The 17741-nt window shown below is 53.1% G+C and overlaps 8 protein-coding genes across 8 annotated transcripts; 6 read left to right on the plus strand and 2 right to left on the minus strand.

Annotated features, from left to right (window-relative positions):
• Positions 1 to 233: 233 nt before the first annotated feature.
• Positions 234 to 1079, minus strand: J4E88_002712 (uncharacterized protein; the record flags this gene model as incomplete). The annotated part of the gene is made up of 2 exons (XM_049396370.1): positions 234 to 308; positions 360 to 1079. The coding sequence occupies 2 exons, from the start codon at positions 1077 to 1079 to the stop codon at positions 234 to 236; spliced, it is 795 nt and encodes a 264-aa protein (XP_049257718.1).
• Positions 1080 to 3032: 1953 nt separating this feature from the next.
• On the plus strand, positions 3033 to 4228 carry J4E88_002713 (uncharacterized protein; the record flags this gene model as incomplete). The annotated part of the gene is made up of 3 exons (XM_049396371.1): positions 3033 to 3379; positions 3427 to 4017; positions 4159 to 4228. The coding sequence occupies 3 exons, from the start codon at positions 3033 to 3035 to the stop codon at positions 4226 to 4228; spliced, it is 1008 nt and encodes a 335-aa protein (XP_049257719.1).
• A 474-nt stretch (positions 4229 to 4702) lies between these two features.
• Positions 4703 to 5149, minus strand: J4E88_002714 (uncharacterized protein; the record flags this gene model as incomplete). The annotated part of the gene is made up of 1 exon (XM_049396372.1): positions 4703 to 5149. The coding sequence occupies one exon, from the start codon at positions 5147 to 5149 to the stop codon at positions 4703 to 4705; it is 447 nt and encodes a 148-aa protein (XP_049257720.1).
• An 813-nt stretch (positions 5150 to 5962) lies between these two features.
• Positions 5963 to 8359, plus strand: J4E88_002715 (uncharacterized protein; the record flags this gene model as incomplete). Its single annotated transcript, XM_049396373.1, has 4 exons — positions 5963 to 5989; positions 6033 to 7079; positions 7135 to 8152; positions 8238 to 8359. 4 exons carry the CDS (start codon positions 5963 to 5965, stop codon positions 8357 to 8359), a joined length of 2214 nt encoding a protein of 737 aa, XP_049257721.1.
• A 582-nt stretch (positions 8360 to 8941) lies between these two features.
• J4E88_002716 (uncharacterized protein) lies at positions 8942 to 9721 on the plus strand (the record flags this gene model as incomplete). Its single annotated transcript, XM_049396374.1, has 1 exon — positions 8942 to 9721. The coding sequence occupies one exon, from the start codon at positions 8942 to 8944 to the stop codon at positions 9719 to 9721; it is 780 nt and encodes a 259-aa protein (XP_049257722.1).
• A 1121-nt stretch (positions 9722 to 10842) lies between these two features.
• On the plus strand, positions 10843 to 14219 carry J4E88_002717 (uncharacterized protein; the record flags this gene model as incomplete). The annotated part of the gene is made up of 4 exons (XM_049396375.1): positions 10843 to 10850; positions 10894 to 12028; positions 12081 to 13298; positions 13350 to 14219. The coding sequence occupies 4 exons, from the start codon at positions 10843 to 10845 to the stop codon at positions 14217 to 14219; spliced, it is 3231 nt and encodes a 1076-aa protein (XP_049257723.1).
• A 647-nt stretch (positions 14220 to 14866) lies between these two features.
• Positions 14867 to 15708, plus strand: J4E88_002718 (uncharacterized protein; the record flags this gene model as incomplete). Its single annotated transcript, XM_049396376.1, has 2 exons — positions 14867 to 15298; positions 15361 to 15708. 2 exons carry the CDS (start codon positions 14867 to 14869, stop codon positions 15706 to 15708), a joined length of 780 nt encoding a protein of 259 aa, XP_049257724.1.
• Positions 15709 to 16448: 740 nt separating this feature from the next.
• Positions 16449 to 17531, plus strand: J4E88_002719 (uncharacterized protein; the record flags this gene model as incomplete). The annotated part of the gene is made up of 4 exons (XM_049396377.1): positions 16449 to 16566; positions 16616 to 17065; positions 17116 to 17232; positions 17281 to 17531. 4 exons carry the CDS (start codon positions 16449 to 16451, stop codon positions 17529 to 17531), a joined length of 936 nt encoding a protein of 311 aa, XP_049257725.1.
• Positions 17532 to 17741: the final 210 nt, after the last annotated feature.

Genomic DNA, 17741 nt, shown 5'->3' on the forward strand with positions numbered 1-17741 from the left:
TGGGCGAAGTCGAATATCAACAGGCGAGCGATGCGGATAGGCTGTACATAGTGCGTCTCTGGTGTCAAACGCAGATGCGCGTGCGCATATGTTAGCTTGTTGAATGCACCGTCTCGGTTTGTCGATGCTGTGATTTCATGGTTCAAGTGATGTATTGCGTGAGAAGAAGCTTCGCTCGGTTCGAAGATACTATCCCTTAACCAATGCGTTGGCCGATCTAGCGTTTCCAGCCTTTAGCTCGATGCAGAGGCCTTGCTTTCCGGTACGCCATACGCCCTCTTCATCAAGTAGTGACTAAGTTGCCATTTCTGAATTTTGTCAGTAACTCTAAGTTCCACGAGGGTTGATCGTCAACGTACCACTACTTGCTGACTCTCGAAATAGTCCTTCCATTCCTTGTCCTCCGCGAGATCGACGACCACGTCCCATGGCCACTGCTCAGACTCTAGCTCGACGAGAGTAAAGTATCTGTGTAGCTCTTTCTTGTCTTTGGTCTCGAACTTTCCGCCCTGCATCGTTGTTGCGTTGTCAACCTCGAAGAGGCGAAACCGCAGTACGTCTGGTGAACTAGATATTGTGGGGCCGACGACTTCTCTGTAGTATTTCATGACTTCCTCTTCCTTGTCGGCTGGTACGCTCCACTCCATTGCCGCCACGCTTGCGACGTATTCGATGTCTATCGACATTAGTCCGTCATCGCCGGCTTTATCCGCACCCGTGATCTTACCACCACCGTCACCGGACCAGTCGTCTTGTTTCCAACTCTTGATTTCCCGATAGGACCGAAGATCAAGAAGTAGGCCTTTGAGCGAAGCCTGCAAATCGGCATTTGGTGGATGGTATTGTGCGTCGTACATGTCTTTGTTGGCTTGGTCGACACTCTTTATTTCCCATACGGTCATGTAAGGCCATGGCGCGTCCAACCTTCCCACTGGCTCATTCTCCATACCACTCGCTGTTACTTCGCAATGTAAAGCATGCTTTGCGTTGTGTGGATTCAGTGAAGGTAGGTGTACGTTCTCGTACCACTCTTCGCGTCCCTCTGGGATATTCGCCCATACGCAAGCTATGCCAGCCATGTTGTTCCGATTTCGCAGCGAGGTTTGTCGCAAGTTCAGTAGCTAAAATTCCTCTGGTTCCAGGGGTCCAAAGTGTTAAATGCAGGTGTTTGTGCCGAGCTGTCAGTCAACGTTTGCAACGGGGAAAAGATGGAGGGACAGCTAGTCTGCAACGTGACGCGGCTGTTGCCATATTATTATGACAGACCCTGAATCACAGCTGTGTATGATAGTCCCTACGAGACGGTCCGACCGCATTTTGCTCGACCAGTCCACCCTGTTTCGGAGGTAGATAAAGCGGTATATACGCCGTCGCTTAGCCAATGGACGATGATGCGAGCGGACGTGATTGGCTATTGATACCTGAGACGTAAGGCGACAAATTCTTTCAGGACGTGGGCTAATGTGCATGTGTCGTAGGCGATCGACGTTCCCCACAACCTGCCACGAATGCCTGAAGTCGGAGAATTCGAAGCGCGGGTAGCGCCGAAAGGATCAGTGATGTGCCAGCATCAGCCGATTGATTGATGCCAAATTCATGGCTTCACCGGTCATTCGTGTAGGATTTTCTTATCTGAATTCTTGGAGGTATAGGAAGCGCATTGTGCATGTCAGGAGTGACACTAAGGTTGGGCCTTCCTGCGGTCCGCTACGACCCTAGCGCCGGCAGCACAACGGCGTTACCCCCGCTTAGGGGCCTTGGACGCCTGTCCCTACAAGACACATGCCTGTCGACACCTCGTGAGCCAACCTTGGCCCAAGTCACGATGCTTCTGTTTCACTCAAACATTCCGAAATTCTGCGATTTCTTCACGGGCCGAATCGTGAAAGTTGCCCTCGCTCGGTGACTGACGTGTATGCGGTTTTGATCATCTGACTAGATAGATGAATCGCCGGTTATATAGAGCCGCCTGCAGTCGCACGTGAAAGCGAGCTCGGATTTTACCAGGACACCCTGAACGGACTACCAGTCGATCGGTCGTAGGCAGATCGACGCGCAAGGAGATCTCGCTGTTCGTGCCCGTGCTGAGGAAGGTGCTTTTTCTCACAGACATGGTTCGCTGGGCCCATGACAGTATAGTAAACTTGGATTTTGCCCCAGGCCCCTGGACGAGTGCGCCATAGTGATCTACTCTCGCGGCACTATGTACCCACATCTGTGCCGTACCTCAAAAGCCACAGATTTCTGAAGAAGGCAACATTCGCGATTGCCACACCTACAATCCAGGAAACAGAGGTCCCAACAAAAATCTCGGTCTTCAATCTGGTACAACACATGGGTCCTATGGAAGACGGAGTTCAATCAAGATCGAAGTTGAAATCTGGTTCGTGGCTTACCGGCTCTATGGGTATCGGAAGAAGAGCTACCTTGTACGGAAGAAAGCCCGTGCTTTCGCGGTCCAGAAACGAGAGTAATCAATCGTGTCCGCACGGATGGGGTTAGAATGATCATCAACAGCGTTCTTCCAGGCGGGTAACAAGGGGGCGAGGAGCGACTACACCACAGGTCTATCTTGAGCATGCACAAAAACAACTCACAACGAACAGAGTGGCTCCAAGGTCGTGAAGTGGCGTGTATGTATCTGCCGACAGTCACCAGATCATATAGTTGTCTGTTTTACCAAACTACACTGGCAGCTTCTATGAATAGTAGCGCTCCAGCGCTTCTCAACAGACAGCGGAAGAACATCGTCAGTAAATGAGCACCAACAATCTTCCCGTGTGCGCAATCAAGTACCTGGGAATAGCAATGATCTGATAAGTTCTCCTGCTAGATCGTGCAGATACCCGAAGCAGGGACCTGGCAGGTGTTATGCCGTACGAACTTGTAGAACAGCCAGAGCAGAGAGCATAACCCGATGAAGGTTTATAAAAGCTTCATGTTTCGTCGATTATAAGCTCATCTTCATAACATCGTCCCGGCTTGCTCAAACAGTCTTCTTCATTTTGCAGTATCATAAACCAAATTCCAAGATGCGGATTCTTCTTCTCTCCGCTGTCACGTCGACCTTCTTCGCTTTTGCCTACGGCGCTGGAAGTGCCGTCCAAGGCACCGGGTCAACCACTCGTCAGTGGTCCTGTTGCAAGAACTCCTGCTCTTGGCCCGGCAAAGCTCTTGTCGACAAGCCAGTCCTGACGTGCGACGCGAGCGACAATCTCCTCGACAACTACAACAGGCGCGACGGCTGCGAAAGTGGCGGTGGCTCATATGCATGCTCTGATCTCAGCCCATGGGCTGCGAGTAACGACTTGGCGTATGGCTTCGCCGCAGTCAATCTTGCAGCTTCGAACGAATCCGCGTGGTGTTGCTCTTGCTACTCGTATGTTCCTTCAATTTGATGAACGAGCAGTGACTGACCGACTCTAGTCTGACGTTTACTTCCGGGCCAGTCAACGGAAAGAAGATGATCGTCCAAGTCACGAACACCGGGTCTGATCTAGGAGAGGATCAGTTCAACATTGCCATCCCTGGTGGTGGTGAAGGTTCTACCCAAGGATGCACGAAGCAATATGGCGGCGCGGATGTCTGGGGTCAAGACTATGGTGGCGTAGCGCATCGCGACGACTGCGACGCCCTCCCTTCTGCGCTGCAAGCTGGCTGTTACTGGCGGTTCGACTGGTTTCGAGGAGCTGACAATCCTTCGGTCAACTGGGAGAAGGTGAAGTGCCCTGAAGCTTTGTCTGGCGTGTCTGGCTGCCGCCGCAACGATGACCCAATTCCGGGGCAGAATACTCCTTCGCCGACGCCTACAACATCCGCCCCCATATCTTCTGGTACTGTACAACCGGGAGGTCAATGTGGTGGCAAGTCTTACAAAGGTCCCACCCGATGCGTAGGAGGCACCGTCTGTACCTACGTCGACGAGAATTCGTACTATTGCCTCGCGGACCCAGCTAACACAAGAACAACTCCAACGACTACAACCTCTGCTAGTGCCGCACCTACCATCGGCCTACCGTATGACCAATGCGGCGGGAATGGTTGGACTGGTCCCAGGACATGCAAGGACTCGGTGTGCGTGAGAGTCGATGAATGTGAGTCGCGCTGCTTCGATCATGTCATGCGTGCCATCCCGAATCTCTTACTGACCTATTGTAGATTACTCGCAATGTCAGCCACCGGTCTCATCTCAGAGATCCACCAGCACGCGAACTCAGACAACTGCTAGACCTACATCCACTCCGCCTGCTCAACCAGCACCGCCGTTCACTCGCACCCGGCGCACGACAACAACTAGGCCTGCCTCACCAGTGGCTACGGGTCCGGTACAGCTCTATGACCAGTGCGGTGGGCAGACGTGGCAGGGCTCGACGACTTGTAACCAGGGCCTGGTTTGCTTCAAGGTCGACGAGTACTATTCGCAGTGTCAGAAACCATCCTAGGGATGCGAATGCGAATGGTTTCGGTGTGATGAGTCTGAAGCCTCCGGTTCATCGCAGGTAGAGAAGTGTTGCGATCGTATATGTCAGAATTAGTGGGAGGAGGAACTCATAGCTTGCCGAAATACAATGGGAATTTGGATGACACTAGATGCAAATGAGTATCGCGTTCAAAGACGTAAATTCGGTCGTCTGTTGCAAGGACACAACGACTCAGCTGCATCGTTCATATCTTTCTCTTCATCCGTCCTCTCTGACCCAACTCACAGCTTCGCCTTCACCCCAAAACTCTTCTGCACAGCCTCAACCCCCCTCTTCGCAACATCCTCATCCTGACTCGGCAACCCCGTACTACACCCCACCGCTCCCACAACAACTCCATCCTTCACAATCGGCACGCCGCCCGCAATCGTCATAAACCTGCCCCCATTGCTGTGGTTGATGCCATACGCCGGCCCACCAGGATACACATTGTCTTTGTAAACAGACGTCGGCGCGCGATGACCTGCAGCTGTGAAAGCCTTGTCGATGGCGATGTTGATGGATGTGAGTTTTGCGCCTTCCATGCGGGCGAATGCTAGGAGATGGCATGCGTTGTCCATGATGGCGATGTTCATTGGTACGTTGATTTCTTTGGAGCGCTGCTCGGCGGCGGCGAGGGCGATGCGCGCACCGTCGAGGGTTAGCGTTGGGATGAATTTTGTGCTCATGATGGCTTTTGGAAGAGAGGTTTGATAGTCTGATGGTAGCAACGCGCTGCTGGACGCGGTGTTATGGTGCTGATGATGGACCTCGGATATTGCAGGATAATGACGTAGGGGTGCTGTGATTGGCCCGTGTTGCGGAAGCGCTTGCTTTCGCGCGGGTCCGCTTCATCGAAGACAACATCAGCTCATAATGTTCATTAATCATACCTGTTCTCGCATTTATCCTTTGATGGGATGCCGATACCTTTGCGATTGGTGTCATGAAGTTCCAGCGCACAGCCTGGACTGATGTCTCGGCAAGCAAAGCTCACATGAAAAGCCCTAGAGGACTCCGGAAGCGCGAGCCCGGGAGTATGCTATACGGTGGCCTGCGATGACGATAGCCCAATCAACGAGATTGCTTGGCCTGTTTTGTAAAATGACAATATTCGTCGATGACTTACATTTCAAGTCTACCTGGCCACATCTCGTTCTTGGTCTGTTCGGTCATCTGTTCACATCTCGCGGTTTCCTATGTCCACGTATTTCTTTCTCGTTCAAAAATTTGAAGAAGAAGAAACAGATAACCTTTCAATCTATCAGTTCTTAGCGAAGATTTGTCGGAGTTCGAGGTAGGGTCAGTGGTCGCTCTGCGGAGCGCCAACAATAATATGTATTGTCATGCGTATTGGCATCTGAGTTCTGGCATTTGTCAGAGACTGCCTGTGCATCGTTATGGCTTCCTTTCACTCTATGGCGATGGGCAGTATATGTCCAAGGGTATGTAGGCGGCCACTGGACGACATTCACGCGTCTTTTCCACCTTCACTTGCCAAAATGCCTGATACGCGAATATGGGCCCGTGTTTACCAGTGCGTCATGTGCCATTCACGATCGCGATCTCCAGAATCTTTTCTCTCAACTCACCCAACTCTTCCTCGTTCCACGAACGTCGACCCAGCGTCACGATAGCCCGACAGTAACGGAAAAGTTCGCGACCTACTTCGCTATCACGACCATGAAAGAAGAAGATATCCTCGCGCGCCAATCCCGTCCGCAGAAACATTCTACCTGGGTTCCCAAAAGCCGCGACTGGCGTTATGCGACCGGCGTTTTCCAACACGATGATAACGAAACCGCGCCCAACGATCGGTCGGCGTGGGACGACATGGACTACGACTATCAGGTCGCCGATCCGGGAAAGAGCAGGAGTCGGAGTGGCAGTGGGCAGAGCTATGGCGACATCAAAGCGGTCGATGTAAGCGCCCCGGTGTCGGCAACTCCAAAAAGCGCAAAGAAGAGAGCCCTCTCGGATATCCCGAAAGCCACCGTAAAGATCCGAGCATTCAAGAGGAAGTCGAAGTCAAAGACTCCGAAAAAGAACGTATGGATGTCAGTAGCAAGGCGCCAGCGGATCAGCCATGATGATGTAGAGGGCGAAGAGCCAGACTACCAGACCTATAGCTTGACCGTCAGGTTGCGCTTCTCAGGCAGACTCATCATAGAAGATGCGCTTCCGGCTGTATCGACACCAGGCCCTATGCATCTCCAACAAATACCCGACACACCTGCGAACTTCAGCATGCCCTTCGATCCTCATACCCCCGCCACGGCTCGCACCGCAGCCTCGCTCTACACACCGCACATGTCGCATTCGGGCGAATCCGTACACACATATCCTCCCTTCCAGCGCCCATGGGTAGACGAAACGAAAGACTTCAACATGCGGGCAGTTCGCAGCGTTCTACAGAAACCCGGATTCGTAGGCAAGGATCTCGGGGTGCATTATACATGGTACAACGACGCAGTCCCCGTAGACGCTCTGCTCCCCCCTGGAGTACCTCTATCCGCCAAAGAAGTCATGGCCTACTACCCCCATCACGTCCGGTGGAAAAGCATGATGGTTCGACTAGCGAACAACGACTATCGCGGAGCAGACATCGTGGGTATGCAGGTACGTTTTCGTCTTTCTGATTGCCCTGAGATAGTTTGTAGCTGACAACGCACAGGCATTCTTCCGCGGTCCCCCAACAACGGACATTACGGCGGCAGTCATGAACCAGTTCCAACGCGACTCCGTCAAGAAGATCATCGAGGGTTTCAAGACGGACACTATCAACGGGAAGCATGATGCCAACTTACACACCGACCACCTGGAGCCAGGCAGATACATCGCGGACAGACGCAGCGGCTACGTCTTGCCGACATTCAGTGATCTCCTGGGTGGTCTGAACCATCTACCGTCTGGTCTTGATGCACGCGGCCTTACCGAGTGTCTAAGCTGGTATCTCCATGTCCGGGACTCTTTTACGCCAAAGCTTGAGTTGAACGTCCTGCATACCCAAGCACTGATTCGCGCGCTTCGCATACCGCTCAAGCGGTATGGACCGCAGAATCTAGATTGCAATGCGCTCAAAGAGTGGAAAGAGAAGGGGAGGTTTGAGGAGCGGAAGGTGTACTACGAGCCAGCTAGATTTACTTCTACAGGAACAGGAGATGAAGCGCAGAAGAGGTCGCGACTGTACATGAACCTAGACAACCACGAAGTCAAGCTCGACTACCAACTCCAGCTCCGCCACGTCCTCACGGTCCCTTTCCTTGCCCTCCATAGCGTCATGGGCGAGGCGCTCAAACTGGGTATCGAGAAAGCCGAGAACCGGATGACTGAGCGTGTGACCGCGGAGGGGAAGAAGATGTTGGAAGCTAAGTGGGCTGCAAGAGTAGCTGAGGATGTGGAGCCAGAAGAACAGTTGCGGAATGTGGAAGCGCAACAACTACAAGCGATGATAGAGAAGCCCGGACCAATTGATCGAGCAGAGGATAGCGCAGAAAAGTCTCATCCGGTCCCCCGAACAAGCCTCACGGCTGAAGCACTGCGTACCCTAGCTCCAGCACCGAGGAGAACATCTGTTTCGCAGCCACCGAATGGTGGGCCACTTGGTTACCGCGTTGCAGGTTCATCGACGCAAGCGTTGGGGAGACAGTCCCATGGAACGCCTGAGCCTATGTACCTCGACCGTGCCTGGGGTACGCCATCACCTTCTTCCGCATATGCGCCTCGCTCAGTGTATGGAAGGAGGGAGTATGAGTCGCCAAGGCAGACAGATCAAAGGAGTGGAACGCAGCGTGGTGGATGGGGAGATAATCGTGGTGGATCATATCGTCCAAGAGATCGGTAAGGGCGACACTTTATTGGCGGATGAGGGGTGGGATGAGGATGACGTAGTCACATAATGGCAGCAAAATCGATGTTATGATGAGATTCCACGAAAACATACCATAATGTCGGGTTCGGAGAGAGATAGGAGGCTGAGGGTAAAGTCAGCAGGGTGTGAAGTAGAACAGACGTACCCCGCGTCTGGATGTAGGCAGCAGCCATTACTGTGCCGCTTGACGTCGCGACTTCTCACCATCTCCAGCCTGCGAACACGATGCACTTACTTATTCACCCACCTGAGTATCGTGTCTTTGACTACTCAAGCAATATGTTCAAAATACTGTCTGTCCTCGTGGGTGTCGTAGTAATCCGCCTTGCCATCTCATACGCTCAGGCCGTCGCAGTTGAGCTCCGGGAAAAGCCCACATCGAAGTTGCCAGTAGTTGGTATTTCGCTCACTGCAAATCATGCAACAGCAGCAGTTCGATGGCCGGACGGAACTTTCGAAAACCTGGGCCGAATGGAGGCATCGAAGGCGTATGTGAAGATGATGCAACGCCTCTCTTTGCTCTCTTCGGTGCATCTAACGTGGGTTTCGGATCATTGTACTTATGCATACCATTACTGACCATGTAAATTACAGCGAACCCTACGGCAGCATGGAAGACTTGTGGAATGACGCACCACGAAGAGCCTGGCGAAGTGCACGAAAGAAGCTCGGTCTGGCCGCCTCTGCCGACGCAGCAGTATTAGCTAAGATGCTAACAGCAACGGCGAGGATGGCGGAAAGTAAACTTGGATCTCCCGTATCGGCGATACAGAGCTTCCCTGCTTTGCCTGCTTTGTACCAGGAAGACATCAAGGATGCCGCGGAGTACGCAGGTTTGCGTATGCTGAAGACCGATTCCGGGTTACAATTACACGAGCTCATCGCTGCGTATGCCGGCCATGGGATGGGTCTCTCTGGGAGCGGTGCCGAATGTCAAACATCAGCCGGGTTTCCTGGGTGCCACACAGTCATTGTGGAATATACCGAGGATGCTATCTTACTCGATGGTCGACCGCTGGATCGCGCTCACGATATCGCGAACTACGATGATGATGATATTCGAACAAGTTTCGATCTTGGCAGCAGAAGCTCGGCAACGGAGGAGCAAGTACGCGATTTCGTTCTAGAATATCTGCGTAAAGTGTACATTGGTTACACGAAGAGGCCCTGGGTCTTTCCCGAAGAAATCACTGTCATAATGACGGGAAGCCGAGATAGCGTCGGTCGTGAAGAGATTCGGATGGCAATCGCAGATGCATTCAGCTTATTTGGAACGCGGGCCAGGATGCTGTATTCTGACCCTGAATACGTAGCAGCGAGGGGCGCGGCTGAAATCGCATGGCGAACGTTGCTAGAAGCAGAGAAAAAGAAAGAGAAGATAGAGTTGTGAATGGATACGTGCGACGACATGAAATCGTTCTTGTAAACTTACAGCCTCACAGTCAACGTGTCACGAATTGACCTTTTCGCACTATGCTTGCAAATACGTCTGTGCTACCAAGTTGTCAAGATCGTGCTGACCAGGAAGACCCTCGTAGTACGCAACGCCACTTAGCAGATCACCCGAGACCGGAATCAACAGTTTTGCGAAAGAGTTGCCGGAATCGGTATGTTGGGACCTCAAACTGCACGTTTTGGCGAGTTGGTGGTTCTTTCGCTTGGATGAATCGGAACCAAAAAATGTGTTGTGGGACCGGAACCTGGCTTGTAAGACTAAGCACACGTGGATTCATGAGAATTAATAGTGCAATTGCTGAATAGATAAGTGCGTAGAGATCGTCTGTTTCGCGGAATGCCTCGAGTCAGAAGAGCTGAGGTTGCTTTTTCTGAGATGTCGTCGGATCGTGGGTTGTCTTGGAGAAGACGCTAAAGCTAAAGCGTGTCGGAAACGTGGAGAACAGCTTACTCTTTGGTACCCCGCCAGCTCACTTGAAGCCTATCTGGAATGCTGGAATGATTATCGCGTGTCTGCGAATATGGTTGTTTGTCTAGCGATGTGAGGAGATCTGTAATAGTGATCTGCACAGGGTTCGGGCTGGGCACCTCAACGATGACGAGGGCTAGGATGCCGTCGCCAATTCGGCCCTCGCCCGCGCCTGCTTTCCTAGTCGTACGCCCGCCACGCGCTCGTGGCTGCCTCTCCTTATGCACAGTAGTCGCGCTCTTACTAGCTTCTTAACTTAATGTATGTTGTTTAGTGGTTTATGTATTCACTCCCACCCGACTGTGACTTGAAGGAGCGCACCTCCGCGGCCAGAACGAGATAGGAGAGGTCCAATGCCCGACCAGCAGCGCCGCTCATGGCACCAGCCTGACGTTACTAATCTGCCCCCCGACTCGTACACTGCGCAGCGACTGGTATGCATGGCTGCAGACTACCGTACGCATGTCGCAAGCTAAGAGGAGTAGGAACATGCCACGCCCGAGCATCTGCATCTCACGACCAGACGCTACTTCATCGGTCCTATCCCCACGGCATGGCTGACCAAGCACCGCTCCGATTGGTAAGAGATGTCGCTGTAGGAATTGCCTATGCGACATGTACTGACATCGCACGTTCAGGTACAAGCACCACTTACGAATCAACTACTCGACGCGTACGGCGACCTTCTCCTCAGACCCGCGTGAGGCGCGCCAACGACGGCTGAGTGGCCTCGAAGGCCCCAGTTCTTCCGCTCTTTTCCAGCACAGCTTCCCCCAGCCCGAAGAACTCCAAGCAGAAGATGAGGAAGGCGCGCAAGAGCTTGAGGCTAGTGGAGCCAATGGCGCGGCAGATGCGACTGCCGCGACACCACCTGCCTTACAAGTGCCGCGCGCTTCAGACCACAAGAGCGATGTCATGGACGATGACGAAAACGACGAGTTCGTAGACGCGCCCTCGGAGCCGGAAGACGACGACATCGAGCGCGTTCGCACCAACGAACGGACAGTCCGCCGATCGAGTACGGACAAGACATATATAACCGCATCCTCGATACCCGCAGACGAAGATGATGACGAAGACGAACAAGGATCGGACGAAAGGCCGCTGCAGGAGCGACCACGGCACGCACAGGCAAGTGGCTTACAAGTTCCTTCAGGCCAAGGGCAGGCAGGATCAACGTCACTAGGCAAACGCCCACTGTCGAATGTAGAGAGCCTTGGGAGTCCTGCATCAGCTACCGGAGCAGCCTCTGTAGATGCAAACTCCACATCGTCTTTGCTGCGTAAGGCTGACATGAACAAGGCACCGGCCTCCGCTGATGTCGATTCGAAACCGCCTGCGAAGGGTATAATGGCAAGAGTGAGGAGAAGATCAGGCATGATGTCCTCTTCAGCGGAACTGCCCCAAGACACGGACCCTGCCACGGGAGATTTGACGCGCAAGAAGTCGAACCTTCGGAATCTTGTCAAGTTTGACATCCCGGAGGATTCTCGACGTGCCACGATCCAGCTCAAAGCGAAGAAGGCGCAAATGACTGTTCAGCGAGCTGGCACCAAGATAAGACGGCAGAAGATCAAAGATGGCCTTGTCGTCAAGATGGAACGCATGCTTGTGCGAGTGGATGCCGCCGCAGAAGTTCCCGAAGACTTTGATGAAAACGTTAACCAGAGGGTCGTCTCCCGCGTCAAAGATAAATGGCGGGAGTACATGGTCGTCTGCCGCCACAGCCATACCAATGATGCAGAGTTTTTGCTGCAGCTCTACCAGACTCGAGTACGTCTCTCCATTGCTTTTATATGCGTCAGGCTACTAACTTCGTTCCCAGGTCATCCCGGAAATTGAGAATGCAGGAGCAGGCAAGAAAGCTGCATACGAAGTTCCGCTGGGGAAGAAGACCTGCAAAGTCAATCTCTACTCATCGTTAGACAAGTCAATGGTGGTATCGTCTCCAGGTTCACGCGAGACCCTAATCTTCATCATGCAAGCTCGGACCGCATCCAATGCAGTAGAGTGGTATACCTTTCTCCGAAACGTCCTTGGCTGGCAGCGTGCTTCCGAGCTTCAGATCAGCATACCAGACATGAGCTTGAGCATACGGATCGCCAACCCATTCGAGAAGTTAGAGGCATCGCAAAACAAAGTTCAAGATGCAGAGAACACCGAGGAGGCTCTGCTGAGGACTATGCAAGAGGAACAGGCGGTTGCTCAAGATCTGGTCAGGCGCTGCTTAGATCAACTGCAAGATGCACCGGAGTGGGCTGACGTGCTGGAATCGTGGATCAAGGACCAGCGCATAGGTCTCGCCTGGAAGCGCTATGATCGACTTGAGTGGATACATGGCGCGAACGAGCGCAAGATGTACGGCACGATAGCTATGCTGAAGTCGCACGAACTGGAATTGAGGCCCAAGACACACTATCCTACAACTGCAGTGACAAGGAAGAAGCACAAGACCTTGACTGAACCGGTTCCCGTCGAAGGTTTCCTCATCCGACTGACAGGGCAACGAGGACGGGCAAAGCGACTAGGCCTCATGTACCACAAGCAGCTCTACTTTGCCAGCCACGATCAGTATCTCGTCTTTTCACGACCCACAAAAGTCACCCCACCTCCGCCTCCGAGGCTACCTGCGTCTGGAAATGCCAATGTGCCGACAGCGCAAGCGGTCAAAGACGCGGTGCCAGAGAGCTGGGCTGTCAACCCGTATGGCCTTCAAGATGGGCAGATTGAGTGGCTGATGGAGGGCCACTCAGGTACGACGGAAGCCAGGCGTCTGCATGACGAAGATGCAGCAGATGAGGCCGCCCGCAAAGAGCAGAATCTGCTCAACTGCGACGGCTACATCAGCTTGGCAGATGTTGTCAAAGTCCGCAAAGCCCAGTTGGGCGCGAGTCCCGCTGACGAAGACCTGGAGGAAGGCTCGGATGTGGACTTTGACGAGGAGGTTGACGACTCTATGCGCAACGACGGAGCTACGAAGGACCTGGACATCGATCGTACTCTTGAGTTGGTTATGAAGAATGGCCTCATCATTCGTCTACAGGTGTGTAACTCTTTGGCATACACATTTGCTCTTGACTGACATGATATCCAGGCCGCAGATAAAGCTCATCGGAAAGAGTGGATACAGCACCTACGCGCTCTCGCCAAGTACTGGAAACACCGTACCGCATCAGACATTGCCCTCTACAAAGCCACACGTAGTCGCAACCTCAGCGCCCTTAAGATTGACGAGGAGACAGAAGCACACGTTGGGCAATTCGCGAGGAAGTGGGAGGTGACTCAATCGTTTGCTTCACCAGAGCTCTACAACATGTGTGGTATCGCTTGTTGTCGCAGCGTTCATATGAGCGGAATGTTGTATCGTAAACCGCGCATACATGCGCCCTTCACACGATGTAGCGTTCTGCTGACTGCCGGTACACTGCTCATCTTCCGCGATGTCTTGCGAAGTAGGGTTGGCAAACAACTGGCGCACATCCACCACGAGCGCATCGCGAATCTCGATCTCAAGGACTGCTACGTCTACTCTGGTCTCCTCACCGAGAATGACCTACTCTACCAGAATCAAACTTTCGATGCGAATAAGCCAGGACACCACGCCCTCCCGCGAATATACCTCGAAGACGGCTGGACATCAACGGACGAGGACGTCATGACCACGTTTGTTATATGGCATGGCAAAGCAAAGAGCTGGTTCCGCGCTGAAGAAGGTGCAGGTGGTGGCGAACAAGTTCGTAAAGAGGGCAAGCGCACGAAGCTCAAGAGGGTAGCTAAGCTCGGAAGCAAAGGCCGTAGCGTGGTCTTTAGGGCGCGATCGCGTGCAGAGCGAGACCATTGGGTACTTGCAATACAGAACGAGATCGAGCGGATCCAGGGCGACAATGCGGACTTCAGACTCGAGGAGAGTGGTGAAAATGGGATGGCGAATGGGAAAGTTTGTCAGAGTAATACTAATACATAAGAGGAGGATGGTCTAGGGTACTTATGAAGGCTTGTATTGTATATGGATTATTGCTCTCGACAGGCGTACTGATTCTTCAGCGTTTGGGACTCAGCACGGCGGTGGGTGGTCTGGGCAGGTACATCGTTGCATGCTTGCTGTTGACAATTGACCACAGCGTATGAGCTGCATACATAGGTCTTCATAATGTAATACTATCGAAGTGTCCAAAGTACCTATTTTGGCACACTCTTCTGACGTATGGCGGTTCTTCATTTTTTGTTTGCACTATCTCACCTACACTGACGCCACCACCCGGTCGCGCGGTGTCGCTACGCCAACGCGATGGGTAAGTTCCCACGCGAACGCTTTCACATTCACACTCCAGGACAGCGGACGCGTTGCCTCTGCCTAATCGCCTCACCCGCACTGCAGCCTTGGCGCTATCAAAACACGCTCGGCCCACTCCCCGCAGAAACAAACGCCCGCCTCCGTAGATAAATAGAGCGATACCCCGCCCTCACCTTCTCTTAACGCATCGCTTCTACTCTACACTCGTTTAAAGCAACTCAATCTCTACTCCACCGCCCTTTCGAAGCTCCTCAAGCAATCCTTCGAACTTCTTACCCACACTCACTTACACCAAACAACAAATACCAAACACTGCAATGGCTATCTTCAAGAACTTTCTCGCGGCCACCGCGCTCTTCAACGTCGCTCTCTCGAGCACCGACTTTTCTTCGAACGTCGGATCTGTCGTCACGTCCGTCCAGCTCGTGACTTCAGTCACCTTCGTCGACCCGGTCCCAACTTCCTCTAGCACTCACTGCAACACCTTGACTGTCACCGCGTCTGGGCCTCCTAGCACTGTCACGGTCACTGCGCCTCCTGTTGTTAGCGGTACCGGAGTTAAGACGCTGACCGAGTCTTCTTCTACCAAGGACATGACTATCCAGACGTCTATCCCTTCGTCATTGTCCTCTATGACCGAGAAGCCTCTCCCGTCTGAGTCCTGCATCAGCGACGTCCACACTGTCACCCATGGCGGCACCCATACTACAGTCATCACTGGCTGCAAGACGCCCCCGAGCTTTGCCACTGTAAGTCCCCGTCTCTCTTGATCCGCGCATCACCCAACAGCCGGCTAACACATGGGAAACAGCCTCCTCCCACTCTGACCAAGAGCCTCACGTCAACTAAGGAGGTGACCGAGACCGTCGTCTCGCCTTCATCCAGCGCTGCTACCCCCGACTTCAGTGTGTCCATCATCACTGGAACGCCGGTCAAGCCCTCTGAGCACTCCCGCCACGTGCCCTCTGGCTTCTCCACGCCCTCGCACTCATTCCCCACTTTCAACACCACCATGACTGCGACCGCGACCGGAACTGGTCGTCCTAGCGCTTCCATGACGAAGCCTGTTCTTCCTCCCTTCACTGACGCTGCTGATGCTAGCAATGTGGGCGCTGCCCTTCTGGCTGGTGGTGTCTTGATGGCTCTCTTTGGCGCCTAAGCGTTTGATCGTTTCACTGATTGGGGTTTGGAGTTTTCGGACTGGAAATCGGTGGGATTGATGATGAATGATTGATGTACATGTTCCGTCTTTGGAATTTAGATGACGGGGAATTACGTGTTTCTCGGTAATGAAATTCATGACCCAAATCTTGCCTTTTTATGTGACTTATCTGACTTCTTTTTCTTTTACGTTCCAGCCAGGTTGTAATGCACTGGCGCGGACGCCTTTGCATGGCTCCCTACTCCATGACTTTCTTTGGACTGGTTTGTAGTTCTCTGTATCGTACTTCCTGGTTCTTTCATTCTACAAGTTTTCTCAACGTGACAAAAACTCTCTCTCAATAAGGCAGAGCATCGATGAAAGACGTTCTCGCGCTGCAATCGTGGATGTGTGAATGTGGTGAGGTCGGTCGCGGCAGGCGGAACAGGGATGGCGCGTTACCGAAAAGGGAATGGCGTGCGTTGCCCCACGGCGGCGGGCGATCTCACACAGTGAGTGGGCAAATCTTTGAGTCACTACGAGCCAAACTACTTTCACGCTTCCACTCGGTCTCCGTGCAACCTACCGACGCTTATCCACTCTGCGCAGCAAGAAGTCCTTCTCGCTCACCACTACACCTGACCTCTGGAAACTCCACCCCAAAAGGAAAGAACAATCCTCAAAGCGACCCCACCTCGCGACAGTCGAGCGACGTTACCCAACACCACACAGGAGAAGAGCAGGAGCACATATTCAACATGTCTCTAACGAATTGCCGATTCTACGAGGAGAAGTACCCGGAGGTGGAGAGCTTCGTCATGGTCAACGTGAAGCAAATCGCCGAGATGGGCGCATACGTCAAGCTGCTGGAATATGGTGGGTTGAGGATGTAACAAAGGCATGGGTAGCAAGGCTAACCATTCAGACAACATCGACGGCATGATTTTGCTTTCTGAACTCTCGCGGAGACGTATTCGATCCATCCAGAAGCTCATCCGAGTTGGCCGCAACGAAGTCGTCGTCGTACTCCGTGTAGACAAGGACAAGGGTTACATTGATCTGTCGAAGCGCCGAGTGTCGCCTGAGGACATTGTAAAGTGCGAGGAGCGATACAACAAGTCAAAGATGGTGCACAGCATCATGCGCCACGTCGCCGAGAAGACGCAGACACCTATCGAGGAGATCTACCAGACCATCGGCTGGCCGCTGAACAAGAAGTACGGACACTCGATCGATGCCTTCAAGCTCAGCATTACGAACCCCGAGGTCTGGAACGATGTCACATTCCCCAACGACGTTGTCAAGGAGGAGTTGCAGAGCTACATTGGCAAGCGGTTGACACCCCAGCCGACCAAGGTCCGATCAGACATTGAGGGTATGTTGCAGGAACATAAGGAATATGGACGTCTTTGCTAACGTCTGCAGTCACCTGCTTCGGATACGAGGGTATCGATGCTGTCAAGACCGCCCTGCGATGCGCCGAGGCCAAGAACACCCCCGAGAACCAGGTCAAGGTCAAGCTCGTATCGCCGCCTCTTTACGGTACGTGATCACGCTGCATACTTCCCCATTCTCAACTAACTCCGGCAGTCCTCACCTCGCAATGTCTCGACAAGAGCGCCGGTATCGCATGCCTCGAACAAGCCATCGTGGACATCAAGGAGAACATTTCAAAGGCCGGAGGCGACTGCCAGGTCAAGATGGCACCCAAGGCCGTCACCGAGAACGACGACGCCGAGCTGGCTGCGCTCATGGAGAAGCGTGAGCGTGAGAACCAGGAAGTCAGCGGTGACGAGGACGAGAGCACGAGCGATGAGGGCGGTGTTGCTGAGGCCGATTAAGCGGCTGGGAGAATGTTTGCATACGAGCAACGATGATAATGAAGACCAAGGGTATCTGCAAAAAGTGGGCATGGGCGTTTGAGGCGTCGATATGGTGGTTCACGAGCATGCATGCAAAGGCGTCTCGACATGTACAGCACCTTGTCTTCAGCCACATGCATATATGCGTTTGCGCATAGAGGGAGTGTTAGAACAAGCGGACTCAACAGC

Source organism: Alternaria novae-zelandiae, assembly GCF_023758075.1.
Source record: "Alternaria novae-zelandiae strain BMP 2774 chromosome Unknown scaffold_4, whole genome shotgun sequence".
Taxonomy (NCBI): Eukaryota; Fungi; Ascomycota; class Dothideomycetes; order Pleosporales; family Pleosporaceae; genus Alternaria; species Alternaria novae-zelandiae.